Below are 21,536 nucleotides of genomic sequence, written 5' to 3' on the forward strand. Positions count from 1 at the left end.
AACCAGAACAGCAGTGAGTTCAATGTAAAGCCTCAAAATCACTGTGCTCTCCCTCTCCCAAATACACAGGTACTCTGTGCCATGTGGTTGCTGCCGGAAGATGGAGGAAGCGGTGGGCAGTTTAAGACTGTCTTTCCTGCCCTCTTCAATGTCTCTCTCAGTGATACGAAATTAAAATCAGATTGCTCATTTGATTTTTGATTCTTGTAATGGTGCTTTTTGTGTGTAGCTAGTTGTTAAAATTTGATATTCCTATGGGTAAGACGAATGGTGTAAGTTAGTATGGGGCTATCTTGCTCTGCCCCCTAAAGCACATCTTTTGATACATAGTTCTACTTGTAGCAGTTTATTCTGAGAAGATAATCAGAAGTTTGTGAAAGTGATAGTAAAAAAATTAGGAACAACCTAAATGTTCATCAATAGAGAAATTGTTAAAATTTAATTATGGTAACCAGACACATTGGAATATTATATATTCATTAGAAACAATTTTTAAATATGTTATTTTGAACCCCAGATGATGTCTACAACCTGTCATTTCGTGTGTATGCACACACACACACACAAATCAAATTGAAGAATGGTTTATGTGACATTTTGTAGATACAAATATGTGTATAGTTGTGCATAGAGATGTCTTGTCAAAATGTGGGTGAGAGGATTTCAGTTGATACTTTGTATTTTGCTATTGGTTTGATTTTTTTTTTTTGCAATGATTGTCTATTCTGTATTCAATCAGGAAAAAAAACTCCTAAGGTTATTTTAGTTTTGGAAATAAATAGTAACAGGAAGGATATACAAGGAACTGGTAATAGTGGTTAACTCTAGGGAGAGAGAGGAACTGGGGGTAGGTGAGAAAAAGACTTAATATCCTACTGTACCTACTGCATTAACAAAGATCATATTCATGAATTGCTTATTCAAGTAAAAATTTAAACCAAACCAAAACAAAAAAATCTCTTAGTCTCAGCAGAATTATCTAAATACTCGTGGAGCAGGTAGTAAAAAAAAATTAAGATTCTGTGAAACTTAGATCATCAGTTTTCAAAGAACTTTAATTAAGAAGGAACAACTACTTCCTTATTTGATAGTCTCCTCAAGAAACTCAGAACCATCTTTATGAATCTGCATGGAAGGAAGTAAGCAAAAATGGGTGTCTGTGATTTTTTTTTTTTTTTTTTTTTTTTTTTTTTGTTGCCCAGGCTGGAGTACAGTGGCACGATCATAGCTTACTGCGTCCTGGAACTGCTGGGCTCAAGTGATCCTCTCACCTCAGCCTCCTGAGCAGCTGGGACTTTAGCTACGTGCAACCACATCTGGCTAATATTAAAAATAATATTTTGTAGAGATGAGGTCATACTATGTTTCCCAGGCTGGTCTTGAACTCCTAGCCTCAAGCAGTCTTTCTGCTTCAGCCTCCCAAAGTGCTGGGGTTACAAATGAGTCATCATACTCATCTCTTAACTTTTAACATAGCAAGAATTTGAGGTTTATATTGAACTATGTGTAGAGAGACATACCATTGAGATGTGCTTTGCAATTATTAGGCTGTCAGTTTTTATTTTAATTAAGATTCTTGCGTCATTTTAAAAAGAAAGAGGTGAGAGATGTTTGACCCTACTGCTAATTTTGACCAAATCTTTTTTCTAGGAATCATTTTCTGGAATATACTTTAAAGCAGCAGTCCCCAATCTTTTTGGCACCAGGTACCAGTTTCATGGAAGACAGTTTTTCCACAGATTTGGGCGGGGGTGGTTTTGGGATGAAACTGCTCCACCTCAGGTCATCAGCCATTAGATTCTCATAAGGAGCACACAACCTAGATCTCTTGCATGTGCAGTTCACAATAGGGTTCGAGCTTGAATCTAATACCGTCGCTGATCTGACAGGCAGAGCTCAGGTGGTAACGCTTGCTTAGCCACTGCTCACCTCCTGCTGTGCGGCCTGATTGCTAACAGGCCACGGACCGGTACTAGTCTGTGGCCCAGGGGTTGGGGACCTCTGCTTTAAAGTAAAATAAAATGGTTTTCAAAACTATCTTTTTTCTCTAAAGTTGTGTACTTTTTGGTTACAGGTGATGGATTGAACATTTATTTAGTAATATCAAAATGAATGTTCAATGAAAATATCCTTGATACATTTTTGAAATTATTCTTTTGTCTTTTCCAGAATTTTCCAATGAGAAAAGTGCCCTGTAAGAAAGATGCTGCATCAGGTTCATTCTTTGCTCGGGACAATACCGCAAACTTCCTTCACTGGTGTAGGGACATTGGGGTTGATGAAACTTACCTCTTTGAATCCGAAGGTTTAGGTAAGTGATGTTGTTGTCATTCTTGTTTTTAATGCTTACTAGGATGCTTTAATATCCTTCACCTCTAATTTTTCTTTCCAAATAAGGACTCAAATGCCTCATCTCATTTTCCTAGAAAAATGTATAATTTGAATATATGTACAACTATTGGAGAATCAGATACTAAATCAAATATATTAACCTTTTCACTTAAAGATTTTATGTGTCTAGAATGCCCTAAAATTCTAAATTCCTAAATGAGTTGGCTACAGGAAGGTTCTGGACTAATGCTTTAGTAATTAATATTTTCGTTAAGAATTACTCTACCAAGCCCAAAAAGTAGTAACTTCCCTTTAACGGGATAATGATGGAAATGACAGAAAGCCTAATAATGTGTTATCATGGTGTTTAGCTTTACCTTACAAACAACAGCTGCCAACCTGATTATCTAATGGATTAATATTTTTGACAATTCATTTTGAGAAGTCATGCTCTGTTGAAGAATTATTGCTATATTTTCTCATTTCCTTGAAGTCAACAGAAGCATCTGTGCAGTGACTAAAGCGGTAGCTATTTAAGTTTTATACTATATTTGAAAGCATTTATATGTGTGTACATACACACACACACCCACCCCCCACCCCCAGACATTGAATTCATAATGTGATAAGTGCAGCAGTGTACCAAGGGCAGGGCTGTGGGAGTTGTCTGCCCTGGTAGAAGTTTTATCACTGACATAGTTTAGGATTGCTGGTTTGTGGTGATAGTAAAAAGCAAACTGACTTTTTGTTGGTTGTATTATTATTTTAAAATTCTCTACTGACAGTACACACCCTTATTGCCCTCACACAGGGTAAGCGGCCTCCTGTTTGCTCTGCATCTGGGCACCCCTATCCAGTGTAGAGCAAGCATGGGATGCTATTTTATCCCTCTGTTTGCACCTTGCTTTAGATCCAGATGGGCTGATCATTATTGACAGTGTAGTTGATGTAATGGCACATCTACTTTCTAGAGATCAAAACAAAGTGGAAATGCTTTGAATTCTGTAGTTTCTAGTTTATTATTTCTGAAAGGACATAAGATTGTTGTATATTTCTCATTTTCAGTAGAAGGGATCTTCTCACTCTCCTGAAGGTCAGTATAGGACTAAGTAAAGCACTGCCAATACCAGTATTCATTTTGAGGCGTTGAACCGATAAGCTAATGTTTTTACTCTCCAGAGGTCTCAAAGATGAGCCTCTTAATTTTTTACACTTTGCTACTAGCAACTCAAAGCTATTTTATGAAACAAATATACTATTTTAAGGAACTTAGAAAGTATTTAGAAAAACAAATTTAGTAAAAATTTTAGGATAAATTCCTCTGTTGGTATGAATTTTAAACTCAAATGTAGGCTTTTTATTGCTTTGAAAGAGTATACTTTGTGCTTGGGGTGTATAATAGATGCTATTCATAAATCAAAGAACAATTACCATTTCTTTTTTTTTTTTTTTTTTTTTTTGAGATGGAGTCTCGCTGTGTCGCCCAGGCTGGAGTACAGTGGCGCGATGTCAGCTCACTGCAAGCTACACCTCCTGGGTTCACGCCATTCTCCTACCTCAGCCTCCAGAGTAGCTGGGACTACAGGCACCTGCCACCACGCCCGGCTAATTTTTTGTATTTTTAGTAGAGGCTGGGCTTCACCGTGTTAGGCAGGGTGGTCTCAATCTCCTGACCTCATGATCTGCCAGCCTCAGCCTCCCAAAGTGCTGAGATTACAGGCGTGAGCCACCAAGCCCGGCCAACAATTACTATTTCTATTGAGGGAATCAGGGCACATGCAATTCATGCCCATATTGCACATGATTAGGTTAGGATTCAGAAGTTTCCTAGAGTTTCTAACTTTAAGGACTGGAACAGAAAGGTAGATGATCCACAACTACTATATCATTGCATTTAGCATGTGTTCCGTGATCAGGCCTTTTTAAAAATTGTTTTAAGGATCTCCGTTTACCTTTATATTGCATTGCCTTTTACATTTATTTTTATTTTAAAAATTGTATTAAAATGCAAGTAAAATTTACTATCTTAGTCTGGGTGCATTGGCTCACGCCTGTAATCCCAGCACTTTGGGAGGCTGAGGCAAGTGGATCACCTGAGGTCAGCAGTTTGAGACCAGCCTGGGCAACATGGCGAAACCCCGTCTCTACTAAAAATACAAAAATTAGCTGGGCATGGTGGTACACGCCTGTAGTCCCAGGTACTCAGGAGGCGGAGGCAGGAGAATTACTTGAACCTGGGAGGCAGAGGTTGCAGTGAGCCAAGATCACGCCGCTGCACTCCAGACTGGGTGAAAGAGTGAGACTCATAAAAAAAAAAAAATTACTATCTTAACCATGTAACCATTTTTAAGTGTATTGGGTTTCTTTTGTAGTAGCATAAAAATTGAGATATGCTGTACATAATCTAAAATTCATAATTTTAAAATGTACATTTCAGTGGTTTTTAGTATATCACCATGTTGTACAATCATTACTACTATCTAATTTCAGAACATTTCTGGAAAATCTGTACCTATTAGCAGTTAGTCCCAGTTATTCTCTTACCCCATGCCAAGGCAAACTCTATTCTCTGTCTCTATGGATTTGCATATTCTGGATGTTTCATATAAATGGAATCATACAATATGTAGCCTTTTGTGTCTGTTTCTTTTACTTAGCACAGTGGTTCATTTATGGTGTAGCATGTAACAGTACTTAATTCCTTTTTATGGTAGACTAATATTCCATCGTATAGATATGCCATATTTTTTTAAGCCATTCATCAGCTAGTGGGCATTTGGATTGTTTCCACTCTTTGGCTATTATGAATAATGTTGCTGTGAACATTTGTGTACAAATTTTGAAGTAAACATATTTCTTAATTCTCTCAGATATATACCTAAGAGTGGAATTTCTAGGTCATATGGTAATAATTCTGTTTATCTTTTTGAGGAGCTGTTTTCAAAGTGGCTGCACCATTTTACATTTCCACCAGCAGTGTCCAAGTGTTCCAATTTCTCCACATCTTTGTCCATACTTGTTATTTTCCTGTTTTTGTTTTTATTATAACCATCCTAGTGGGTGTGAAGTAGTATTTTGTTGTGGTTTTGATTCACATTTCCCTAAGGATATTGAACATCTTTTTATATGCTTGTTAACCACTTGTATAACTTCTTTGGAGACTATCTCTTCAAATCCTTTGCCTGTTTTAAAAATTGGGTCATTTACCCTTTTTGTCAACTTGCAAGAATTCTTTATATATTCTAGATACTAGGCCATATTAGATAGGATTTGTAAATATTTTCTCCTAGCCTTTGAGTTATTTTTTTACTTACTTTATAGTGTTCTTTGATATACGAAAGTTTTAAATTTTGGTGATGTTTAATTTATCTATTTTTTTTTTTTTGCTTTGTCTATACTTTTGGTCATCTAAAAATCCATTGCCTAATTAAAGTCGTACATATTTTTAACCTATGTTTTTTTCTGTAAATGTTACAGTTTGTGCCTCTTACGTTTAGGCCATTGATCTATTTTAAGTTAATTTTTGTATATGGTGGGAGGTAGGGGTTCAAATTCATTCTTTTGCATGTGGATGTCCAGTTGTGCCAACACCATTTGTTGAAAAGCCTGTTCTCTCCTTACTGAATTGTCTTAGCATCTTGTTGAAATTAATTGTACATAAATGTATGGGTTTATTTCTGGGCACTCATTTCCATTCCATTGGTCTGTATATCTAGCCCTATGCCAGTGATACACTGTCTTGATTATTGTAGCTTATAGTAAGTTTTGAAATTGGGAGGTGTGAGTCTCCAACTTTGTTCTTTTTCTAGATTGTTAGGCTTTTCTGTGCCCTTTGGAATCCCATATTAATTTGATCATCATCTTTTCCATTTCTGGAAAAAAAAAAGGGCTGTTGTAATTTTGATAAGGATTACACTGAATCTGTAGGTCAATTGGGGGGATGTTGCTATCTTAACAAGTTGTCTTTCCAATCCATGAACATGAGATGACTTTATTTATAATCTTTTAAAATTTCATTCAACAGTGTTTTGTAGTTTTCAGTGTACAAGTATTACAATTCTGTGATTAGGTTTACTTCTAAGTACTTTGTTCTTTTCGAAGCCATTTCAAGTGGAATTATTTTCGTTTCATTTTCAGACTGTTCATTTCTAGTGTATGCAACTAATTTTTGTGTATTGATGTTATCTCCCACAACTTTGCTGAACTTGCTTATTAGCTCTAACGGTTATGTTGTAGATTCTTCAGGGTTTTCTTCTATACATACGATTATGTTACCTGTTTTTTGTTTTTTGTTTGTTTGTTTGTTTTTGTTTTTGTTGCTTTGTTCTTTGAGACAGGGTCTCACTCTGTCACCCAGGACTGGAGTATAGTGGCATGATAATAGCTCACTGTAGTCTTGAACTCATGGATTCAGTTCATCCTCCTGCCTCAGCCTCTTGAGTATCTGGGATTACAAGTGTGCACCACCACGCCTAGCTAATTAAAAACAACAAAAAAAAAAAAACTGTAGAAACAGGGTCTCACTTTGTTGCCCAGGCTGGTCTCAAACTCCTAGCCTCAAGCGATCTTCCTGCCTCAGTCTCCCAAAGTGCTAGGATTATAGGTGTGAGCCACCATGTCTGGCCTATATTATCTGTTAATAGAGGTAGTTTTCCTTCTTCCTTTCTAGTCTAGATATAATTTATTTATTTTTCTTGCATAAATGCCATGGCTACCTCCTCCAATACAATGCTGAATAGAAATAATAAGAGTGGACATCCTTGTCTTTTCCTGGTCTTGAGAGGGAGACTTACAGTCTTTTACCTTTAAGAATGATAATGGCTGTGGGTTTTTCCTAGATGCCCTTTATCAGATTGAGGAACTTTCTTTTTTTTCCTAGTTTGTTCAGTCTTTTTTTTTTTTAATCATGAAATGGTTGGATTTTTTGAAATACTGATTTGTCTCTTGAGATAATTGGTTTTTTTTTCTTTATTCTGCTAATAGTATATTGCATTGGTTGATTTTCTTATATTGAACTATTTCTGCATAAATCCACTTGCATGGTATATAATCTTTTTATATGCTGCCAGATTTGGTTTGCCAGTATTTAATTGAGGATTTTTGTATCTATATTCATAAGACATACTGGGTTTTAGTTTTCTTATGATGTCTTCATTTGGCTACCTTTGGTATCAGGGTAACGCTGTCATCCTAGAATGGGTTAGGAAGTACTTTCTCCTCTTTGTAAGAGTTTGAGAAAGGTATTAACACATAATTCAATGCTAAAGATAGCTTAAAATAAAATTGAGGTACTATATATCTTTTAATGGTATCTCTTGTTGAAAGATCTGAAACATAAGCAGTGTTACTACGCCCTCAATTTTTTAGACTTTAAATACTGTGCAAATAAAGGTCGCTGGTAATTTTTCATTCTATTCTTGTTAGCTGTTTTTTTAAACTAATTTGTCAAAGATAATAAGTAGAAAAAATAAAAGTGTTTTTTCTTCATTTTTTCTAAACAAGTAAACCTGCTGTCTTCATTATTCTTTTTTATTTAACTCTCTTCTTCCATGCCAGAAATATGTTTCCATACTTAATTTTGCTGTATAAAATAAGTGGTTTTATTTTCCACAGTTTTGCACAAAGATCCAAGACAGGTGTATCTTTGTCTTCTTGAGATTGGTCGAATTGTGTCAAGGTATGTATTCCACAATATTTCAGAATTTCAGTGTTATAAACATTTTAAATCTACTGAATTTTAGTTTAGAACACTATTTTCTATAAATAAAAAATGCTTTAAATCAACTATTTTCCTATTTTATCTTTTTGTTTCTTTATCAACTTCGTTCTGTTTGCATGAGCATATGTAAACATCCGAGTTCTCAATATAGCTTGTCTTCTTTTACTGTTAAACTATGGGAGTGGTTACTTAAATTTTTTAGATTAAGGATAGGGTAAGAGCATGTAGTCTAAGGCAGTTCAAGTCAAAGCAAGTCTTCTGAACACAGAGAGGATCTGGCAGAAGGCAAGGAGTGGTGTCCCCCATACCTACTTCAGTTCTATCTTTACTCAGCAGCTGATTTGAAAGCCACCTTTCAGGATCCCAGGTAGAATATTGGGAGCATACTGCAACCCAAATATGTGCTATGATGTGAGGATTGTAATACAGATATTTTACAATCTATGAGACATGAAAAAGCGTTTTCAAATATCCCAGTGAAACAATTGGTAGAAGAGGATCATATAGACTTTACTTCAGAAAGAAAGTCTATCTTGATATGCAGGCCAAGTACCTGGGTCAACTTTGCTTGAATGATCAGATCTCCTGGTTGGTTTTCAGATATGGGGTTGAGCCACCAGTGTTAGTAAAACTTGAGAAAGAAATTGAGTTAGAAGAGACTTTGCTTAATACTTCTGGGCCTGAAGATTCCATCAGCATTCCAAAATCGTGCTGTCAGCATGAAGAGCTACATGAAGCTGTAAGTAGTTGCCACATTTTCTTTTGACCATAATACCTTGAAGTCTCATAGTTTTAAGCACTTCTGGTTTGCTACAGGTGATGCTATTTTTAAAAGCAAGTGTTTCTTATTCAGAATATAAACCAGTACTATTCTCCATTCTCTGATGAATTCAGGGCATTATATTTTAAAGGCGATTTGTTACTGCTTGTGTATGATGAGGAATAAATGTAGTTGAGGAGTGGTGGGGCAAATAGATTGGAACTCATCATGAAGAGCACTATAGGCCACAATAATTCATTGATTCTTTTTTTAGTCTGGCAGTATTGTAATCTGATTTGCAAATTATAAGGAATATTCTCACGGTCAGGTAGAGGTTATCTTGGTTTTGTGGTAATAATCCAGGCATGAGATGAGAGCTTGAACTTGAGCAGCAGTAATGGGGATGGAGCAAAAGGAACAAATATAAGACATATTTAGGAGGTATTGTTAGGAGAATTGACAGGAATTAGTGAGTGTTTGTGTGAGAGAGAGAATCTAGGGTGATTTCCAAGGTTTCTCTAAGTAGGTGGTATATTGATACTTGCAGAATATAGGAGGAGGAAAAGTTGTGAGGGAAGATTGATGGTTTTTTTTTTTTTTTTGAGCATTCTCTCCTCCAGAATATATCCAAACTTGTTAGATGATAGGTTACAACTGGACAGTCTTCTTAACTTTATCTGTTCATTAGGTAGAAGTTAATAGAGTTGCTCTTCCTTGGGTTGTGGGTCTTCTGCAGTGACTGCAGTGTGAACAATGAAGGTGAACTGAGCATGAACATTTTCTGCTTAGACTGTTGTTTGGACTGTAGCATTTTGTAAAAGGGTTAAATGTACAAAATTAAGAAATAATGAATAAATCATTACTAATAAACATTTTAAAAGTATTGTTTTGATTGTTTTGTTTAATGTAATGAAAGTCTATAGTAAAACTATCAGATAACCTTGCAAGACAGATTAAGAACATGTCAGAATGAATAACTCTTTTATCTGGCCAAAATATCTACCTACATTATGCAATTGATGTGTGTGTGTATATATATATATAATGATTGTCAATATCAATATGGCAAACAAAGAATGCAGTAGGTAGAAAATAAAATTTAAATCTCATATAACCTTAAAGAATGATAAATAAAAAGGAAACATTGGAAAAATATTTTTATCAAGTGGAAAATACAGTGTGTTCATTTCCCTATTATATAAAGACCTTACACAATTTGATAAGAAAAACATTGCAGTAAGTAAATGGGCAAGGTCTGTGTTCACACAAGAAGAAAGTGCAGTGTCAAAACTTGCTGATAATCAAGGAAATCAGATTAAAACAGCTATGAAATACCATTTGCCCCATTAGCAAGATTTTTTAAAATTATTAAACCTGGTGCTTTTAAATTCTAGTAAACTGTACTTAGGGTTTACTATTGGCAATGGAAAATGATGTAAACTTTTGAAAAAGAAATGGACAAATATTAAGAGCTACAAAAATATTACTTTGTCATTTTTATTGTAGTTGAAGAGGGAAAAAGTGGCATAAATGAAAGTGTTTATTGCATTAGGACTTAGAATGGTGAAAAAGTAAATACCCTCAAATAGGGCAATGGTTTGGCAAATTAGGATTCATAATCTTAACATGATAATCATTGTGATCATTGTGAAGAATAATGTAGCAACAAGAAAAATGTTTATTTTGTGTAAAATATGTATATATAGACAAACTGTATAGAAATAAGAATGAAAATAATAGTAATATAGTACCTTTGTAGATTGTTTTTATTTCCTTAGCTATTTCCTTCAGTAATATAATGTAAATTATGTAATAAAATCAGAAGAAATCATTTCTTACCTATAGCTCTTATTTCTTTTAGGCTGATGCCTTGTTCTGATTGTGGGTTAGTGCTGATTTGTACTGCTCAATATAAGTGAGATTCAGGTATCTTAAATAAGGAAAAGATACGACATCTTATGTCTGCATTCCTGTTATGAAAACTAAAAAGAAACATTTCTCTAAATATATGTGTGCTATATGAATACATTCAATGTCTACCTGTAAATATGTGATCTACAGATATCTTGGAAAATAAGGAACAGTTATTATCTGATTCATGATTTAAAGTCCTGTTACAAAATATACAACAGCAATTCTATATACTTAGGAAATTTTTACAGACAGAAAGTGGTGACTAAAAGATATATCTCCTTTCAGATTACTTTGGTTAACTAATGTATCAACATGGTTCTAATAACTGTAAGCCCTTCCCCAGAGTTCAGTTTGCTTTTCACCATTTTATGTGCATGGTGTGTATGTTTGTATCAACGTATATGCACATGTGCACGTGTGCATGTGAACAAAATAAACTTGATTGGGTGACTTATGAAAATCAGTTCTGTTTGTTTATATGCACATTATTTTGTTAAATAAATGATATAGGAAAATAAATTCTGGACCTTTCTTACCAGGCCCTAGTGAATCCACAAGTGTTCATTTGATTTAGGTAGATATTTAAGACAATCATATAAATTTCTATTGGCGCTCAGCTAAATTAGGCCTATCTAAAGAGACTCTCTTTAATATCACGCCTAAGTTTAGTTATATGAGTTCGTTTTGATAAATTGTGTGTGGCAGTAATTGAGAAAAACATTCATGACCTTCCTTTTTCAAAAATGTAATTTTAGGAAAAGCCAAATATTTTCCACAGTGGTTGATGTGTGACTTTTTTCAATCATAGGTATTTCAACAAATATCTTCATTTAATATCTTTCCATTTCCATGTTTTAAATGTAGAATTCTTAAATTTGTTTTTATATTTACTGCAGTTCTACCATTAAAAATATTTATAATAATAGAAAATTCTATAAGCTTCTTGACTTGTGGAAGTAGGGTTCCCCCATGCCAACTCCTATTTCCTTAGCAGGCTATTGAAACAGAGCATTTTTAGAGAAATGCATCTTGGATTGAAAATTTTAAGAATTTTATCCAGTCTTGACAGAATAGATGTGAATATGTTTCTGCCAATTTTAATAATAAATTTGAGCAAATCTAGATATTTCCCCCACAATATTAGTTTAGTACACTGTTAAGGGAAAAGTGAAAATTCCTACTTAGCCTTTACTGTTGGCTTGTCTCTGATTTGACATGTATTATTAACTCAGGGCTTAAAATAAATTCAAGCTTAATAACAAACTCATATGTTTCTTAAAACTCAACAAATGTGTTAATTGACCTCACTGTGTTATATGTTCGAAGATGAAGGGTGGTGGGAAGGGAGGGTGGGAGAGAGAGAGAGAGAGAAAGAAAAAGAGGGTAGAGAGAGAGAGAGAGAGAGAAAAAGAGAGAGAGAGAGAGAGAGAGAGATACGAGAGAGAGACAGACAGACACCAGCTAGGCTGTTTGGATCTGAAACCTGGCTCTGCTACTTACTAGCTGTATGATCTCAGGCAAGTTTAACCTCTCTTTGGTAAAATTGGGGAAAATAAGAATTTTACCACAAAGTCATTTTGGGAAGATTGTGGCTTTTTTATGTTAGATTAGCAATGTCTAATCTCAATATTTGTTAATAAGCACAGGAGAAGCGATTAAATCATTGAACCTAGAATTTTTGTCTTTGAGTTTGGTTTTCCTTAGCTATCAAATAATGTTACACTTTAAACAAAATGCTTTTTGTAACAAGCACTAAATTTTACTTGTTCGTCATCTTAGGTTAAACATATTGCTGAGGACCCTCCTTGTAGTTGTTCTCATCGATTTTCTATTGAGTATTTATCTGAAGGACGGTACCGACTAGGGGATAAAATACTCTTTATAAGAGTAAGTCCATTATTTACACTTTATTTACACATAAATACTGTTTTGAAATTGGATTTATTGCTTTACTAACCTTTTGCTCTCCTTTTACTTTTAAAAACATTGGAAAAGATGCTATTAATGGAAGGATTTCACTGTACAGGGAAAATGGAGTAATTTCTTTCATGAGTATATAATGAGTTTAGGTAAACACTCATCACACAGCAAACAACTAACTTCAGGATAGCTAAGATTATTTTGACAGTGAGTATAATAGGGGAAAAATCCTTGTATACCTCAAGGGACATATTTCTCAAATTTTCTTAGAAAAAGGAATAATTTTCCATCATAAGAAGAAAAATCAAAACATGTAGTAAGATTGAGTATCTATAGTAAAAAAAGAAAAAAGAAAAAAAAGAAATGTAGAGTTTATAATAATACAAGCCTTGGGCATTAAACAGAAAATATTTTTCTCACTGACACAGAATCAGTATGTATACCAGTATGCTGATATATATGTTCATTTCCTTCCTTTGTCCCATCTACAGTTGATTAATTGTTCCTTTTGCTGCTAAGGAGATTGAAATATCACCTGTTCATCATTCTTTCCACTTCTCATACAGAAGCTGTCTTATTTCCAGTTTAGGAAAATAATATAAAAGTATTTAAAAACATAATTTCACCATCCATATTTTCTTCTATTTCACATATTATTACCTCCTCAGCCCCACCTAGCTCATACAGAAACATTTCCATGCATTTTCTTTTAAATAGCTTTATGTTTTAAGGCAGTATGATGTGGCAATGCACAGAGCATAGGACTTAGAGTTAAAATTTGTGGGTAATCTCATACAGTTGTGCAGATTTGCTTACTGAATGGACAGGGCCCTAAAACCCAACTTGAGATATATTGGCAGAGCCAGGACGTCTTATGTTTAGGATGCAAGTTATATGTAAATACCTTCCTTACAAATTGGAAGATTTTGTATCATTAGTTGCATAATTCAGTGTGAGTTAAATTTATTATATTAATATTACAAGAAAGAAACTGTCAATTTGTAGTGAGGCTGTTGGCAAATGCTCTGAATTTTATAGATCACAGACATCACATATTGTAACTGCTAATGAATTGTAACTATAAACCTCACAGTATTACAGCTTTACTTTTTATTTTCCTTTGGGGGCAGATGCTTCATGGAAAACATGTCATGGTTCGCGTTGGTGGAGGTTGGGATACTCTTCAAGGATTTTTGCTTAAGTATGACCCCTGTCGAATATTACAGTTTGCCACACTAGAACAAAAAATTTTAGCATTTCAAAAAGGAGTTTCTAATGAAAGTGTACCTGATTCGCCTGCCAGAACACCTCAGCCTCCTGAAATGAATCCTTTGTCAGCAGTTAACATGTTTCAGAAACAAAATTCAAAACCCAGCATGCCAGTTAGTATTCCAAAAAGCAAAGAAAAACAGGGACGTCCACCAGGTGCATTGGTGCCAGCATCTTCACTGAAAGGAGATAATCTGGGCTCTATGTCAGTCCGTTCTAAATTGCCAAATTCTCCCGCAGCATCTTCTCATCCCAAGCTCAAGTCTTCAAAAGGCATAACAAAGAAACCACAGCCTCCTTCAAACAATGCATCATCTTCACTTGCTTCATTAAATCCAGTAGGTAAAAACACTTCTTCACCAGCTTTACCAAGAACTGCACCTTGTATATCTGAGTCACCGAGAAAATGTATTTCATCCCCCAATACCCCTAAGGCCAAGGTTATTCCAGCCCAGAATTCAGCAGATCTGCCTGAGTCCACACTTTTGCCAAATAAGTGTTCTGGAAAAACTGAACCTAAGTATTTGAAACATAATCATATTTCTTCCAGAGATAATGCAGTATCTCACTTAGCTGCACATTCAAATTCATCCTCAAAGTGTCCCAAGCTACCTAAAGCAAATATACCTGTAAGACCTAAACCTTCTTTCCAGTCCTCTGCAAAAATGACAAAACCCAGTTCCAAAACCATAGCCACGGGTCTAGGAACACAGTCTCAACCATCCGATGGAGCCCCACAAGCAAGGCCAGTCCCAGCACAGAAACTTAAATCGGCCTTGAATTTAAATCAGCCAGTTTCTGTGTCCTCAGTTTCTCCTGTAAAAGCTACACAGAAATCAAAAGATAAGAATATAGTTTCAGTTACCAAAAAGCAGCCTCAGAATAAAAGTACATTTCAGAAGACAGGACCTAGCTCCTCGAAGTCTCCTGGCCGTACCCCACTGTCCATCGTGAGCCTTCCCCAGTCTTCTACCAAAACACAAACTGCACTGAAGTCAGCACAGACTGTCGCCAAGAGCCAGCATTCAACTAAAGGGCCTCCCAAAAGTGGCAAAACCCCAGCTTCAACCGGGAAACCACCCTCATCTGTTAAGGATGCAGATAGTGGAGATAAAAAACCTACTGCAAAGAAAAAGGAAGACAATGACCATTATTTTGTCATGACTGGAAGTAAGAAACCTAGAAAATAAATACATAGTCATTATAAAAAAAGAGAAAAGGAAGAATTAATGTGTTAGCTTCACATCTTAAAAGTTTCTCCTATTTGTGTCTGTCTAATGATAGGTGCAGACACTAAGGATAGTGAGGATGGAGGCTGGGATGAGGAAAGGGTTCATCAGAATTCACATATCTGAATTCACCAGAAGGAGCCCTTCTGAAGCAAACAGTTGTAAAATCACTGCAAGGTTTTTATTAATAATAGACATGTATATGATTTTCAGTCTTTAGCATCTTTGTTGACATCTGCCTTTTGCAGGAAATGTAAAAGTTATTTAACACTACAAGAATTTTAACAATAGTTGCTCTATTTTTGAATATGTATTAAATATGGAGTTCATATACTGCTGATATCAATGGTGGTGCTCTTACTATTAGTTAATTGCATTTTGGTTAAAAAAAAAAAAAGCAATGGTTTGGCACTTGTCCTACAAAAGGCACCTAATTTAATTTTCTGATCAGGATTGCCTGATCCAACAATGCTAAGTCATGGCTGCTGCTGACTAGCTTGGCATTACTCTGTGTTAGGTAGAATTCTTATTATTTATTTTTTTTAAGCTTTCCAAATCGGAAGGAACTGATTGTTTCACGTGGCTGATATTTACATTGGTAATATTTTGTCACCAATATTTTTGGTTAAAAAAAATCCAACAAATTAACTTACTGAAATATAAACAAATTTTGTAAACAATTTTTTATATTATTCATACAAACTTAAGACACCTTATGTTTCACATGTTGTGCAATGTGACAGGGGAAACTGATTTAGTAGCTTTTAGCATATTAAAAATAATTTTTTATAATGTAATTTCCTGTGAGTGCAGACCTGACATTTTACATTAAAATAATGTGAAACATCTGAATTATGTTTTAACAACTTTAAAATTAAGATGATATTAAAATAATTTTACAGTTATGCTATGTAAAAATTCTATCATGAAATTATTTTTCTCTAGATATCACAATACGGATTTTAATTAATTTCTTCCAATTAGGTTACTTTCCTTTAATAAAGTTATGCTGCCTTCAGTTTTCCAATGGCAAGTAGACAGGATATGTTCAAGGTTTTCTGCACTGTAGGCACACACTATCAAGAAGCATATCCCGATCATGTAAGGACTGCATAAACTCCATCAACCTAAGGTGATACTTGTAAATAATTTATTTTTAAGGGATGGTGACTATTTAAAAATTATTAATGAACTTTGAGAAGTTTTAAGAGTCCTTTTAATAACTTCACAGTATTGTCAATTATCATAGGTTATTCAGTATTCAGGTTTGTGTTTCTCTGTTTTAAACTAAAATGTGTTTTCTAAAGAAAAAAATAATAGTTTACACAAATGTACAATCATAGAACAAGCATTTTAAGCTGGCAACTAGTGTTCTATAGATTACAAAGCAAGAAAACTTTCTATGATGATAAGTGATCTTTTGCCTGAAGAGTACAGATAAAATCAAAGATGTGTGCAGGCTAGTTTTTGGAAGAATTGATGCTTCTCTTCTTTAAAGAGACAGTCACCAATTACTTGGTTTAGCTCGACTATTGACTTGGGCATTGAGAGAGATGATATATACATCTTTGGAAAGTGAAGTCAATGTTCAAGAGGTGATAGAAGCTTTACTTTTTAGTGATCAGAAATATTTAGTGCATCTTTTCATACAGGAAGAATTTTATCATCAAGTATTCCCTTATAAAACCAAGTAACACTTATTTATCAGTAACTTTTAGAACTTAAAAGAAAGCAAAAAGTAAATGGAATTGTATGTAGTCAACCTATGAATCCTAGTAGATTTTACAATATGTAATTTATGTTGTTTACAGTATATAAACACTAAGTTTTGTGTCGAATGTGATCAGGAATAAAAGTATCCCACAGGCATCTGACACAAATTCCAGAATTAGCCAAAGAATTGTTTATTTGAGGCCAGGCAATCCCAGCATTTTGGGAAGCCAAGTTGGGCGGATCACGAAGTCAGGAGTTCGAAATCAGCCTGACCAACATGGTGAAACCTCTTCTCTACTAAAAATACAAAATTAGCCGGGCATGGTGGCACATGCCTATAATCTCAGCTACTCAGGAGGCTGAGGCAGGAGGATCGCTTGAACCCGGGAGGTGGAGGTTGCAGTGAGCCAAGATTGTGCCACTGCACTCCAGCCTGGGCAACAGAGTGAGACCCCATCTCAAAAAAAAAAAAAAAAGAAAAGAAAAAGGTGTATTTGAATAATTGGAAGTCAGTTTATACATTACTATTTTTCAGCAGTAGGGAATTTCTCCGATTACATTCATGTTGAATGAATTTTTATTTGTATATAGCTTACCCTTCCAAAATAAAAGTGGTTTTTTTTTTTACGTTGTTTTGTTTTGTTTTGTTTTTTTCTTTTTTGAGACGGAGTTTCACTCTTGTTGCCCAGACTGGAGTGCGGTGGCACAATCTCGGCTCACTGCAACCTCTGCCTCCTGGGTTCAAGTGATTCTCCTGCCTCAGCCTCCTGAGTGGTTGGGATTACAGGCGTCCACTACCAGGCCCGGCTAATTTTTTTGTATTTTCAGTAGAGATGGGGGTTTCACCACGTCGGCCAGGCTGATCTCAAACTCCTGACCTCAGGTGATCCACCTGCCTCCGCCTCCCAAAGCGCTGGGATTACAGGCATGAGCCATCACGCCCAGTGAAAAGTTTTGTTTGAATAAACAGTATCTGAAAGACAATTAGTTTCTTCAGATGTATTTTGAAATTCTCCTAAAGAGTTAGTGTTTCTACTCATTTTCACAATTTAAAAACAGCATTTACATTGTTGAAGTTGGGAGAACTTTCCATCTCTTCTTAATAACAGTGCAAGATTTTATAAATTCTTTTTTGTGTTTAATGAAATGAGTATTAAGCTTAAATTACTGAAGTACCTGGGAGAAGTAATGATGTGTACTTTCAAAAAAATGGAAAATGCTTTTATTTTATTTCCTATAATTTGTTAACATGACTGATGTGTAAAATTAAACTTCAGAGCACAATGAAATGCTGATTATTTTTACCTTGTTTGGGCTTAAAGTAGGTATTTAAGGTTTATGTCTTCAAAATGCCTTGGTAAATTAGATGACCTCTAACTTTACTGTCCATATGGAGTTTGCCATTCTTTATGGATAAGAGAATTTAAGGAAAAGTTACTGTTTTTCTTCAGTCTTTTTATATCTATCTGATTTAAAATCTGTTGCTTTATTAAAAGGCTTCAACAGCAGGTTGTTAGGATGTATTCTTACATCCAGGTTCACATAATGACCCCATTTTAATCCAAATTTGTGTATATTCTTTTCTTATGCCAGCAGTATTTGTACCCAATTTTAACTTATGTTTGTTTTTTGAGTATTAAAATTTAAACATATATACCAAGGCCTCAGTTTGCTTTTTTGGTGTATTCTGAATACAGTCTGATCACCTAATTCATGTTGGAAATTGCATATAGGAAGCATTCATAATTTGAGAAGAATGCTATTTAAAATGCCTTCTTTATATTTGTGGAATTTATTTCACTGCACCCAGGAGATTATAAGGCCTTGTCATTTATCAACAGTATTTGTTCCTCAAGTTGCTGTATATGCTGGATGTTTTTCCAGAAAGACCAGACTCACATGTAATAATCTTTGAGATAATAGAGATAATTTGTTGGTTATCAAGGTAGAATTCTATAGGTCATACAAGCATTGTGTTCACCAAAGATGACTGATAGCAGGAATTTCCAGTTTTCAATTCCTGTAATCCTGCTTTAATTTCACACTTTGATACAGTGAGTATATTCTTGCATACTCATCTTTTTCCTATACTCATGACCAGAGCAATTATAAAAAGCAGTTAATTCCATATATATTTCCTGTGACGTTTCCAAAAGAGGAAACAAAAACAACGTAGACAAAATTTTAATTGTATTTTCCTAACCCTTTGTGAATGTAAAATTTTATAACCTAAAATTCATTTTATGAAATTTTGGGTAACATTGGGAAAATATTTATTTATTTATTTATTTATTTATTTATTTATTTATTTATTTATTTTTTGAGACGGAGTCTCGCTCTGTCATCCAGGCTGGAGTGCAATGACACGATCTCGGCTCACTGCAACCTCTGCCTCCCAGGTTCAAGCGATTCTCCTGTCTCAGCCTCTCTAGTAGCTAGGAATACAGGCGTGTGCCATCACGCCCGGCTAATTTTTTGCATTTTAGTAGAGACGGGGTTTCACCATGCTGCCCAGGCTGGTCTTGAACTCCTGAGCTCAAGCAATCCACCCACCTTGGCCTCCCAAAGTGCTAGGATTACAGGCGTGAGCCACCGCGCCCAGCCCAGGAAAATATTTAAAATGTGCCAGTAAGTTTGAAAATATAAAGGCACACATTTTATTAAATTTAAGCTGTTTTCTTAACACTGTTTTGTTCTTGTAGAAAAACACAGTAAGACTTGAGGAAATAATACATGCAAAGATTTAGTTATAAGGATGTTAATTATAGAATATTAATATTGGTATGGCCATAAAATAAGTCATTAAAAACATTGTAGACAATGACTTATCTTAAAATTAGTACATGTGGTGATGAAGTGGTTTGTTTTGAGACTGCAGTGATAAAACATTATGTAATATTTCTTCTGCATTCAGCCAGGAATAGCACAGCACTTGTTGCATGGCATATGGGCTCAATAAATGTTATCTATTATAATTAACCTCTTGTGGGTAGTCTTTTAGGGTTTCATATGATACATTTATTTAATATTTTCTTAAATTAGGTAAATTATTTCACAAATTATATTGGAATGAACAAATAGAATAGAATGAATTAGAGTTGTGTATGACTGTTGAGGACTTCTAGTAGTGAAATGTGGCAGTGTTAAAACTCTAGTATCTACTCAAACCATCATTTATTAATACCTACTGATTTCTATTCTGGGAGATAGAGGAATAAGACAATCATATTCAAGAACCTTAGGTTTATATAGCACTTTGCAAGTCACAAAATACTTGTAATTACATAACATGCAATCTTTCCAACAATTCCATGAGATGGGTATTATCGTTAGAATGTAAGCACCAGGAAGGTAAGAATTACATCTGTTTTGTTTACCACTGCTCCCAAAGCCCAAACCAGTCCCTGGCACTTGGTAGGCGTTCAGTAACTATTTGTCAATACATGAATGAACTCCCTTTTTACAGATTAGGAAACTAAGACTCAAGAAGGTTGTTAGTCAATATAAAAATACCTGCTGGGTTAGATTAATAGGATTTTATTTAAAGGATGATTTTTTAAAGCTTTTTATACTTTTCCACAAAATGTTGAGTTGTTCTCCATGTTAATATCCAGAAATAGGACTTATGTAGCATCTTTAAAAAAAATCTGGAATATCACCTCTTGCTTTTTCTTTATTTCTTAGAAAAATCTTTTTTTTAATTACACTTTATTAGATATTGTAAACTTGAAGATTTAGAGATTAGCATATTCTTTTATTTTCTAGTTTAATATTTATAAATCACTGTGTACAAAGCTTTGTTCTTGGAACAATGAATTATTGCATTCAGTCCCAGGACAATACAATAAAGGTGCTCTGTAAATATTTGGTGGATAAATGAATGAGAAAAAAGTTAAATCTAGCACAAAATGCTTATGCAGTATTGGCAATTAAATTTTCTGACAATGCAGTAGAAATAGACATTGATCAAAGTTACTGTAAGTAACCCTAGAACCTCCTTTAAAAGAAAAAACATTTAAAAATAAGTGATTGTCTTCTGAGTGAGCAGGTTTCATATGCTTCTCCCAAAAGAAAAAAAAATGTAAATTTCTCTCACATAGCCTTGAAGATGTGATACAAAGTTGTATTATGTAGATCCCTTTAATAATTCATTGCACCATGCTAGACATGCCAGAATCCAATAATTAATGGTTGAAGAATAGGCTAACCTGTGGTGTGTATTGGAAGGGAAGTGAAATGTGACATTTAAAATTTTTATTTTAATCCCAAGCACTGAAATTAAATGAAGAAAGTGTCTTCAAACAGCAATTTGCAGTAGTTTCTGTTTACCCTAAGCATCAGAAAAAGCATCTTTTGAAGTGTGAGTGCATGAAGCCCCAGGACTCCTTACAGGTAAGGGAAAAAAAAATCAACCCTGCTGAGAATTATAGGCTTTGAAATCTGTCAGGCTCAATGGGGAAGTTAAGGGAGAATAGTTTGGAATCCTAAGAGGAGATACCAGTAGGTAGGTGCCAGGCATTGTTCCTTTGACTTTACCCATTATTTTCCCCCATCCCAACTCTTCACCTGGTACACAGTTACCCTTCGTGTCTCAGCTTAAATATCATTTACTCGGAAGACTCCAGACCCTCCAACCTTACGTTTTTTTGATCATTGCATTGCATCTAACACTGTAATTTCC

The 21,536-nt window shown here is 34.7% G+C and overlaps 1 protein-coding gene across 6 annotated transcripts in view; it reads left to right on the forward strand.

The window, feature by feature from the left end:
- The window catches only part of GAS2L3 (growth arrest specific 2 like 3), a 55,046-nt gene extending 36,535 nt beyond the window's left edge, over positions 1–18,511 (forward strand). For 4 of the 6 annotated variants that reach the window (XM_063615182.1, XM_055237900.2, XM_063615181.1 and 1 more), the window contains 5 exons: positions 2,170–2,311; positions 7,945–8,008; positions 8,651–8,789; positions 12,504–12,611; positions 13,775–15,473. In XM_063615182.1, the coding sequence (XP_063471252.1) occupies positions 2,170–2,311; positions 7,945–8,008; positions 8,651–8,789; positions 12,504–12,611; positions 13,775–15,103 (1,782 nt within the window). In that variant the 3' untranslated portion in view covers positions 15,104–15,473. Of the gene's footprint in view, positions 1–2,169; positions 2,312–7,944; positions 8,009–8,650; positions 8,790–12,503; positions 12,612–13,774 lie in introns of all 6 variants that reach the window. The other 2 variants (XM_063615180.1, XM_063615179.1) reach the window with 1 other exon arrangement.
- Positions 18,512–21,536: the final 3,025 nt, after the last annotated feature.

Source organism: Symphalangus syndactylus, chromosome 13 (assembly GCF_028878055.3).
Source record: "Symphalangus syndactylus isolate Jambi chromosome 13, NHGRI_mSymSyn1-v2.1_pri, whole genome shotgun sequence".
In the NCBI taxonomy this organism is placed as follows: domain Eukaryota; kingdom Metazoa; phylum Chordata; class Mammalia; order Primates; family Hylobatidae; genus Symphalangus; species Symphalangus syndactylus.